This window comes from Copadichromis virginalis, linkage group LG18 (assembly GCF_057382275.1).
Source record: "Copadichromis virginalis isolate Kocher_CV1m ecotype Utaka linkage group LG18, C_Virginalis_male_GT1.1, whole genome shotgun sequence".
Lineage (NCBI taxonomy): Eukaryota > Metazoa > Chordata > Actinopteri > Cichliformes > Cichlidae > Copadichromis > Copadichromis virginalis.
In genome coordinates, this window is record NC_140635.1 from 5,968,919 (window position 1) to 5,979,943 (window position 11,025).

Below are 11,025 nucleotides of genomic sequence, written 5' to 3' on the forward strand. Positions count from 1 at the left end.
TGGATGTTTGAAATTGAAGTTTTATAGGACTCTCTGTTTAATTGTTGTTTTGTTTGGAGCGATGGTTCTTTTTATTTAAATAATTGATGATAATTTGATATATTTGATTATTTATTACTGGTGCAAACAATTCATTTCTTCATGGTGCAAATATATAGTAGACTCAGGAGTTTAACTCAGTTTTCTTGGCCTTTGTTTATCGTTTCATTTGAAATCTTAATGGGTAAAGATCATCATAATTACATATGAAATTATATGTGCAAATTATATGTTCCATTACACTTTTAACAGCACAGATTATACAGCAAACATCAGATTCATGGATGGAGCCAGAGGCTAAATGACTGTTCAGTCCTCTTTAGGAAACGATCTTCATATGACGACAAACACGACAACAATCAGCTGTCAAACTGTACAAGAAGTTCACAGTAATGTAAAAGAAGTTATATCACTTTATTTTTAAACGTACGCACTCAGGGTCAGGACTGAAGACACTGATCGAGAAAATACTCTAAATATAAATATTCACCTAAACATTCAAAATTATTCAATTGCATGAAAAGAAATATGAACTCTCTACAATACTGGCTTCTGATTGGTTGAAAAAGCAGGTGCTGAACTTCAGAAGAGCTAAACCTGCAAAACTGTGTAAACCCAGAGTGGATGCTGCCCTCTGACCTTTCAGAAGTACGATCTTTTTATGAAGACACAGAGGCAGAGTTATTATTCATCACTTTAAAGATGATATTCGTTATCTGTTCTTCACTCGTTGTCTAGTAAAGTCCAGAGAATGAGACACATGATTTCAAAACATACAGCTGCATGTTAGAGATCACAGAGTTCTTCAGTCTTATGAGAACTCATGGAGACTAAATGTCAGACAGATCAACAGTAAATGTCGTTCCTCCCCCCGTCAGTTTGTGTCCTCCACACTTGTTTACACAAACATCTGAGGTTTGAACAGTGTGCAAAACCACATGTTACAAAGCTGCTGAGCTACTGAATACTGGAATATTTCATTCAATATCACCATCTGACCAAAGGACAAACACAGAGAGGATTAGAGCGCCAAACTTTGTTTCAAACTGTTTCCGATTTTAGAGGCAAAAAGCAGAATTTCTACCTGGACAAAGAAATCAAAGCAGGAGAAAAACAAGCTTTTTACATTTATTCAAAGGCATTATGTGAATGTACTCTGAGCCACAGCCTCCTAAAGTAAAGACATTTGATCATCTAAACCAGACAGAGTCATGTTTTCAGCAGTGTCTGTGTCCTCCATATAGACCATGCCATGGTCCACCTAGGGTGACCAGGTGTCTGACTTTATGTGGGACTACACAGCGCTCAGTCCTTGTTTCCCTGTGCCACACACATTGAGCCAATGTCCAGTTTTTTTATTGACTCTAGTTTCTGTCGATCGGTAGGCCCACAAAAAAACCCTGTACAGGAAGTAGATTTCATCTCTCTGATAAAAGGAGTTCTAATCCCTGATCCTATGAGTCTGACCCAGTAGATAATATTGATATGATCATATTTATGCCTTTGTTGTTTCACAAAGGGTTAAAAACATTCACAGGTTGGACTGTGGTTCTCCTTTTAGCGTCTCTGCTGGAATTTTAACTGTGAACCTCTTAGATCCAAACTTCTGAACTGCTCATCTCACAGAGGACAAAAGGGAAGAACCCCGAATCTCTTCTTCACCTCACTTTTATACCTGCTCACCCTTTCTCCCCCCTTCCCTCACTGGACGTCACATCTTCACACTTGGGCCAATCAGGTTGTTGACATTTGATCATCTGATGTCCACCCACACCTCATCTCTCTCTCTCTCTCTGACTTACAAGATTTAACACAAAGTTTAAAGTTTAAAATCACTTCATTACATTTTCTTTGTTATTCTTAACACAGAAAATTCACATTCAAAAACTTAACACAGAATAAAACAGAGTAGCCAGTAGTGGGACATGGTTCCAGCAACTCTGATGGTGACGGCCCGTTTGAAGCTGAAGCTCCGGCACGTGTGTCAAAAAATCAACACACTGCTTCAGAAACGCTGTGCTGAGGCTTGGTTTGACTGAACAGAGTCACGTGATCAATGACGTCTGAAGCTTCATTCAGCACGTCACTGCTTCAGTACCTGATTCAATGATTTATAAGGAATTGAACCATTGGTGGGATTTGTGCCGTGTTTTGGTGGTTTTGTGTGAGCGAATCAGTGTGTGACATAATTATAGACATGGAGCCAGGAAGAGAGGACGCTCTGCCTGTTCCTGAATAAAAACCAGTTCATCAGCATTTCTGCTCCCAGATCTAAAATGTACATAAGAAATATGATGTACACATAATTATAATGATATAACTTATAGTATATTATATATAAACGTACCAGTCTGCTGGTTAATTACATAATCAGGTGGAGGCAGTGACCTCACAACCTCCTATAAGCTTTAAGTTAAGGTTACTTTATTTATACCCACAGGTAAATTTGCTTTACAGAACAATGATAGCATTTGGCCTCCCTTCACAAACACACACACCTAATGAAACCTGACAAAACACATATTTAGTAATTAAACAAAGTGAATCAAATCAAAAACAATTCTTATTGAGTTCAGTGACAGCAGCAGGGACAAAGCTGTTTTTATAATGCTTTGTCCTGCATCTTGGAACTAGAAACCTCCGTCCTGAAGAAAGAAGCTAAATCCACCCCGTAGAGGATGGGAACCATTTTTAAGGATTGATTAAGCCATCTGTGGTACCTGTTTAGAGTACAGGGAGTCTAAACAGGCCTGTGACTCATCTATCAGACGACTGGACCATCTCACTCACTAATTCAGTCAATTTTTCTCTGTGACAGAGGTCTGACTGAACCATGGCACCAAACAAAAAGATAAAACAGACTCAATAAAAGAACAAGAAAACAAAGTTCAAATCTTTCGCTCAATGTGGAAATGAGCAAGTTTCCTGAGGCAGTAAAGGCACTGGTGACCCTTTTTACAGACCGATTTGCAATAAAAGTTCAGTTTTTCATTGATTATGGTCCCAAGATATTTATATGATTGCACTTGCTCTATTTTCTGACCTTTAATTAAAGTGACTCTGTGCCCATTTAGTTGTTTCCTAAAATCAATAACCCTATCTTTTGTTTTAGATATGTTCAATTGGAGATAAGACTCCTCCCACCACTGAACAAAGTCATCAATGATTGGACCGTGGTGAGTTTCACCCTCTTTCAGTAAGCTGACAATAACAAAGTCATCTGTAAATTTAATGATGGCCCTGTTTTCATATCTGCTCTGACACGTGTTTGTAAAGAGAATGAATAATAAGGGCGATAAGAGACCCTGGAGGAGAAGCTGTGGAGGAGAACACTGGGTCAGACAGAACCCCATTTATTCTCACTCTTTGTGACCTGTCAGTTAAAAGATCTAAAATCCAGCAAACCAGGTTTTTCCTGATTTCAAACTCTTCTAAAAGTCTTTTCATTAAAATATGGGGCTGTATTGTATTAAAAGCAGAAGAAAAATCAATGAAAAGAAGTCTTGCAAAAGTCCCTTTACTCTCTACATGTTTAAGAATCAGATTTAGTCCAAAGCGCGTCCTGCACTCCTCTGTTGGGCCTGCACGCAAACTGCATTGGATCCAGCTGATATTCAATCTCTTCCATAATCACATTTCTGAGGATTTTTTCAAAGACTTTCATGACAACTCAGGTGAGGCAACAGGCCTGAAGTCATTCAGGACGTTTGGACGACTAGATTTAGGGACATGAACGACGACAGCTTCCTTCCAAAGCGAGGGCACATTTTGTATTTGAAAGGATTTATTGAAAATAACCTGAAATTTAGGACTGAGCTCTTTAGCACAAGATTCAATTAGGCGGCACTAATGTTATCAGGGCCCTGGCTCTTGTTCACATTAACTGTATGAAAGGCCTTTTGGACATCGCTGAGTTCAGTGATGAAGTGTTGAGTATCTTTCAGTTTCTGTTTCAGTTCAGAAGAACTAAAACGAGCATCAAGCATATTCAAATCTCTGTCTGACTTAAAACCGTCTACAATGATCTGACTGCTGCTCTGGGGATTTTGAAACCCTGATATGGTTTTCATACAAGTCCAGGCAGACCCAAAACGTTTTGCAGCAAATTTTCTTTCAAGAAGGTTTTTGTAGATCTGTTTTGCTTTCAAGAGCTCGATTTTCAAGTCTTTGGTGACTGCCTGAAAGTCAGGAACAGCCCCCTCTTTAAAAGCCTGTCTCTTTTTCCTTAAACAGGATTTGATGCATTTGGTGACCCATGGCTTATTGTTAGGGTACACTTTAGCACGCTTAAGGGGTATAATCATGTCTTTACAAAACCTGCATATGAGCTAACATCCACCAAAGCATCAAGACTGAATAAAAACTTCCCAATCTGTAAATTTAAAACATTCCTGCAGGGTAAGCACAGATTCTTCTGACCACATGATTGATTGATGATAACATAATTTTTTCACCCCCCAAAAATTCACGTTCAAAGCAACATATCAGCCCGATATCACACAGAACTGTCACATGACATCAAACACAAGCTGTCAGCTCTGCAGAGTGGGCAATCATAATGAAGCAGTTCATTATAAGCTGCAGACTCAAGCTGCTCTTCATATATTTGTCCACCAGATGTCACCAAAGAGGACTGTGATGAAAGCTTCGAGTAATGAACCGTTTTTCATTACAAGCTTGGCCAACTGACTACAATCTACAATAAACTAATATGGCTTTTCAATCCTCTCTTCAATCACTTGGTACCACCAGGAACCTTTAAATGGGCACTCGAGCTGCCTGGAGACTGTTTTGTCGTGCACATCAGAGAAACCACAGGTAAGACAATCTTATCCAAAAGGTCAGTGTAACAGTATTGTTTTCCACCAGCTTAACCAAACTCCCCACACTAACTGAAATTTCTTTTCCCAGGCAAACATTAAACAGCAGCAGCTGGAAAACTGGAAAACCTAAAGCCAAATAATCAATAAGACATAACCAACTTTTGTATGAGTGAGTATTGAGAAACTGAGCATAATTAAAACTCAGTGAAACCACATATAAGTTCTGGTAACTGGCACATATTTATGTTTAATATGTTGTTTTATATTTTGATCAGTTTCAGGTGTTTGTGCGACTGTGTTAACCATCAGTAAAAACCACATATAAATCACACTTCTGTGTTTAACAATTACAACACTTGATGCTGTTTTTCTGATTCAGGATTATGTGTGTGATGAGTTGGCCACACAGTTCTTATCTTTCTGCTTCAGACACACACAAAACTGCCGAGGTTGAAGCTTCAGTCTCTTTCTACCCCAGGTCTCACCACATTTCCAAAATGTAAACTCTGAGTATCATAAGAAATGTGGTTCAAAAAGATGTGCTGATCTATGAATGCATCCTTACTGAAAGCTAAAGATGTCCAGCAGACAAAAACAGCAGCTGAATGAACAGTTATCATGAGCGAGTGTACAAACACTATCACAGGAAATAACAGAAATAAACTGTAGTTTCCATTTATACCTGTAGTATTTTTTCAGCTCCATGTCATCTTCCAATATGTCAAAATATGATTTCATTGTATCTTAAACAAATACAAACTTCTTTCTTCCCCCCAGAGAGCCAACAGTTTACTATCAGAACTGAGGCTGATCATTAACAGGGAGCAGCAGGTAACAAGGTCATCAGCAGTGGAGGAAAGTATGGAAGTAATACTCAGCTTCATATTTGAAGATACTCGAGTATCTTAGCTGCAGGTCTGGAACAATGGTTTTATTTCCTTTCCCATTAAACATCTCACACAGCCCCTCATCTGTGACCCTTAGCAAACCCACTGGATATCTACCTGCACATAAAGGAGATCAGATCAGTTCCATCTAGACCAGCTGTAACAGGAAAATGCTGCTTACACTTTGATGCATCACTTTCAGTTTGTCATATAAGACAATATATCAGATTGAGGCATTATTTTCCTGCAGTGAGTAAATCTACTTTGTACTTTACTCTTTTCTTTTAGGTAAAGGCTCTAAACAGTACTTGTACACTGTGGAAATCCCATAAGAACGTCTCCTGAACTCTGAACAATAACAAAACAAAGACTAAAAGGAGGTCATGGGTGCTGATGATGATGATGATGATGAGGAGGAGTAGCATGCATTTAAAAAGTGACTGATGTCCTAGAATACAACAGAACAGTGTCTCTACAAACTTATGAAAACATGACAGTCTTGCATTAGTTTGTATTCTTATGATTTCAAAAAACGAGGGAAAAATCTCCTTGAAATGCACAATTCCTTTTTGTTATTTCTTAGTGTGTGACGTATTTTATTGGCTTTATGATTGGTGCAAACAGTTTCCTGATTCATAATGGAAATAGATTTTAGACACAGGAGGAACACGCAGTGATCAGCAGGAGCAGCTTGGAGTCCAGTCTTCTTCACACTGAGGAGGGACATATATGCAGGAACAGTTGTCATAACTGTTACAACCACCAGATGGCGAAAGAGTCCCACTGCACCTTTAAGCCATGAAGGATGTGTCTTGATGTTTGCTTGTGATAAATCTGCTTTATGTGAGTCTTTTTCAGAAAGTAACAGTAATATGTCTGATTATATGTCTTTAATCAGTAAAGTCTCGCTTTGCTAGAAATAAATAAATAAATAAATAATTGTAAACATGCAGCTGTATGTTAGAAGTCAAAGGGTCCTTAAGTCTTCTGTAAATTGACGGGGATCAAATGAAGGACACAAGTATCTGTTCTTACTCTAATAAATGCTGCTTTAATATCCAACAGACTATTTTCCTTCCTCATCAGCAGTAAACAGCTCGACTGCGTCTGTGCATTTGTGTCCTCCATACTTGTTTCCACAGACATCTCAGGCTTGATGCCACAATGAGGTGTAGAAACCTGACAACCCTCTGACTCATGTTCAAATGTTCAAGGACATTTCTCAGGATCATGTATGACCCCTTTTTGACATTTGGACTTTCATTAATAATATTTGTGTTTCTGAGTCATTTTTGTGGAGACTTCTGTCCAACGTAGTGTCCAAATGAAGCCTGAAGCTTTTCTTCACCCTCTTGTCAGATGGTCAGCAACAAAACTCTGTTCCAACCAATGTCTGATAAGAGATGAGACACAGCAGCTGAGCAAATGATCATTTCATGCTGAAGACATCCTCAGACAGAATTAAACACATACATAAACACAGCCTGGTGCCAATAACACAGCTAATGACACTGCTGTATCACCGGCTTTACTGATTAAAGACCATATCTGAAGGAAATCTTTGAACACAACAGAAAGTGACCTTTTAAACCTGCTACACTGATGCTGCATTCAAGGACCGTTACAAACATCTGAAAGGACTTAAGAACATGAAGAAAATGTGACTTGTTTCTCTGTAATGAAGCTGTTTTAGTGAAGAAAGTTGAAAGGTCACAGAGCGACTGCTGAATCTTCTGCTCTAAACATGAACTCTGAACTTTGTGATGCTTCAGGAGGAAAACTGCTTCAGTTATTCTCTCAGATTAGTTTCATATTTTCTGCATCAGATTTGAGTGAGATCCTGGAATGAAGACAGAAGAAAAAACTTTGTTCAAAGTTTGATTTATAGTCAAACCTTCCAGTTTATTCACACAATAAAACATCAACACAATATATGAATTCATTCATTAAAATCACAGTTTTTCCTCATTTGTTTGATGATTTTGACAAAAACAAACACAAACACACACACATGGTCGGCCATACTCATAAAGAGAAATGTCGACATTGTTCAATACAAATATTCCAGAAACATTTAGAGGATAGAGAAGTTTACATTTTCATGTGGAGAAATATTTTAGTAAATCAAAATGATGATGAGCAGTGATAGCCTCCATAAACAGTCACAGGAAAGATCTCCTTTAAAAACTGAGAAACATCAAGAGAACAACTAGAAGATGTGGAGGTACCACCCATAATGTTTGACTGACAGCTGATCTCTGTGCAGAAATGATGGAGAGAAAATAAAATGAAACTAAAATACAGATTTAAACCCACAATATGAAAGACTTCAGTCTATTTCACTTTAATCAACTCAGCAGTGGCTCCACAATCATAATCATAATTATAGTAAAGCCTCAGTCCAGCATAGAGCGGCTGAGTGAATGTGGTCTGGACTCTGTGGAGGAGAGTCATGGTTTCAGAGACGCTGTAGAAGGACAAAATACCTGCTCTGTGATCCAGGTACACTCCTACTCTGGAGGAACGAGGACCTGAGACACAAGTTTCAATGTTGTTGTACCAAAATGTAAAACTGTTGTTGTAACAATCTAATGACCAAGATTTGTCATTATGTCCAAACAAACATTCATTACCCCCTCCTTTTCTGCTGATATTCTTGTATGCGACTGCTACATAAACTCCCCTTCTCCACTCCACCTCCCAGTAACAACGTCCAGTCAGACTCTCTCTACTCAGGACCTGCCACGATCCAGTGAATCTGTCTGGATGATCAGAATAAGACTGTTGTTGATACATTAATGTTACTTTTCTGTTCTCCTCTGATAATAACAGCAGTTTGTTTGCTGTGTTTGGATCCAGTGTGATTTCACATGAATATTTTAAGAATCCAGCTCTGGTCTTTGGCTCTGGTGGATCTGACAGTAAAACATCCACTTCAGTGACTGTCAGTGAGATGTTTGTCCATTGCTCTCTCAGAATGTCCTGTAGTTTATCTCTGACCTCTGACACAGCTGCTGTCACATCCTCAAAGTAGCTCAGAGGACGGATATTGATGCTGGATGAGTCTGTAGACTCACTGAGTGCTGACAGTGAGGGGTAGTTGTGTAGAAACTGGATGTGATCCTCTGTGTGTGAGAGCTGCTTCAGCTCAGCATCTTTCCTCTTCAGCTCAGTGATCTCCTGCTCCAGCTTCTCCTGAAGCTCTTTGACTCGACTCACTTCAGTTTCCTGCTGGGATCTGATCTGCTGCTTCACATCAGAGCTTCTTTTCTGGATGAGATGGATCAGCTCAGTGAAGATCTTCTCACTGTGCTCCACTGTTTGATCAGCAGACTGATTGATGGCCTCCACCTCCTGTTGAAGCAGCTTCACATCTTTCTCTCTGTCCTGGATTCTCTGCTGGATGTTTTGTCGACTCACCTCCAGCTCTCTCTGCCTCTCAGTCCTTTCTGCTGCAGCTGAGACTGTGTCGTGGCCTTTATGTTCATCCACAGGGCAGAGATAACAGATACTCTGCTGATCAGTACGGCAGAACATCTTCATCACCTCATCATGACGAGAGCAGATGTTCTCCTGGAGCTTCTTGGAGGGCTCCACCAGCTTGTGTTTCTTTAATTGAACCACATCATAATGTGGCTGAAGGTGTTTCTCACAGTAAGAGACCAAACACACTAGACAGGATTTCACAGCCTTTAGCTTCATGCCAGAGCACAGATCACAGGCCACATCTTCAGGTCCAGCATAGCAGTGATCAGCAGGAGCAGCTTGGAGTCCAGTCTTCTTCAGCTCCTCCACTAAATCTGCTAACATGGTGCTTTTCTCCAGGACAGGCCTCGCTGTGAAAGTCCTCCGGCACTGAGGGCAGCTGTAGATTTTCTTCTTTTCCTCTTCATCCCAGAAGCTTTTAATACAGTTCATGCAGTAGCTGTGTCCACAGGGAATAGTCACCGGATCCTTCAGTAGATCCAAACAGACTGAACAGCAGATTTTTGTTTGATCCATTTGATTCATGTGCTGTGCCGTTTCACCGTCTCTCAGTGACTGTCCGACAGTTTCACTTCCTCTGAACAGAAACAACCTCTGTGCTCTGAAGGGAAACAGATCTCTGCTCTTGTTCACCTCCTACAGGAAATGAGGCTCACCAGCAACTGCATTTACACCATGTTGTTTAGACCCATCCTGATACAGACACATCTGTGAAGGGAGGCGCTAAAGAAATATTCTTACAGAGCGACCAAGAGCCAATCAGTTGATACAGGGTGTGGTATGTTTGGTTACAGCATGTACTAAACCGGTACTAAACGGAGAGAGCATATAACCCCAATTTTAGCCTCTTTACACTGGCTCCCTGTCCCCTACAGGATCCAATTTAAACTTTTACTTTTTGTTTTTAAGTCACTCAACGCCCGAGCCCCCCCCTACTTGTCTGAGCTCCTCTCTGCCTATGCTCCAGGAAAACCCACGAGATCTAGTTCAAAACTATTGTTGTCCATTCCACGGACTAACCTCAAATCTCGTGGTGATAGATCCTTCTCTGTGGCAGGTCTCAGACTTTGGAATAGTCTCCCCTTTAATATTAGATCTGCTCAAACTCTTGAGCAATTTAAATCTTTACTAAAGACACATTTTTATGCTCTGGCTTTTAACACATTATGACCCAAGCATTTTGGATTTATCTGAATTAGTTAGTATTGTTTCAATTCTTCTATTCTATTGTTTCTATTGTTATTATTGTACTGAATTAGTTAGTATTGTTTCAATTCTTCTATTCTATTGTTTCTATTGTTATTATTGTATTACACTGTAGTTTTTAATTTTATTGTTATTGTTAAGCACTTTGTGCAGCATCGGCTGTTGGAAATGTGCTATATAAATAAATCTGACCTTGACCTTGACCTTGACCTAAAGTTTAACAATTCATTTCTTCATGGTGCAAATATATAGTAGACTCAGGAGTTTAACTCAGTTTTCTTGGCCTTTGTTTATCGTTCATTTAACACTAGGAGTCCCAGGCTTCTACCTTTCTACCTTTAAAACCCGCCACCAGCCAAATGACTGGTAGGCTTTTAGCTAAGCTTTAGCTTCAGCCAAGTGGAAGCTAAATTGGCCAGTCATTCATATGTAAATTGGGTTGTTAGCTGGGAATTCTGGAGGGAGGGGAGTGGGGGTGTGTGGATGAGGGGGTGGGGGAGCTGCTAAAAGCTGTGAACTTCCTTTTGTGTTTCATCTTGATGCATTCTCAATCATCCAGGGAAATAAATCTCCAAAAGTCACCA

At 39.7% G+C, this 11,025-nt stretch overlaps 1 protein-coding gene across 1 annotated transcript; it reads right to left on the minus strand.

Moving 5' to 3' along the window:
* Positions 1 to 7,958: 7,958 nt before the first annotated feature.
* LOC146687103 (tripartite motif-containing protein 16-like) lies at positions 7,959 to 9,801 on the minus strand. The gene has a single exon (XM_085438120.1). It carries the CDS (start codon positions 9,758 to 9,760, stop codon positions 8,084 to 8,086), a length of 1,677 nt encoding a protein of 558 aa, XP_085294246.1. The 5' UTR covers positions 9,761 to 9,801; the 3' UTR covers positions 7,959 to 8,083.
* Positions 9,802 to 11,025: the final 1,224 nt, after the last annotated feature.

Excerpts from the sequence above, each read along its gene's own strand:
- LOC146687103 (XM_085438120.1), bottom strand. The coding sequence starts at position 9,760 with ATGAATCAAATGGATCAAACAAAAATCTGCTGTTCAGTCTGTTTGGAT.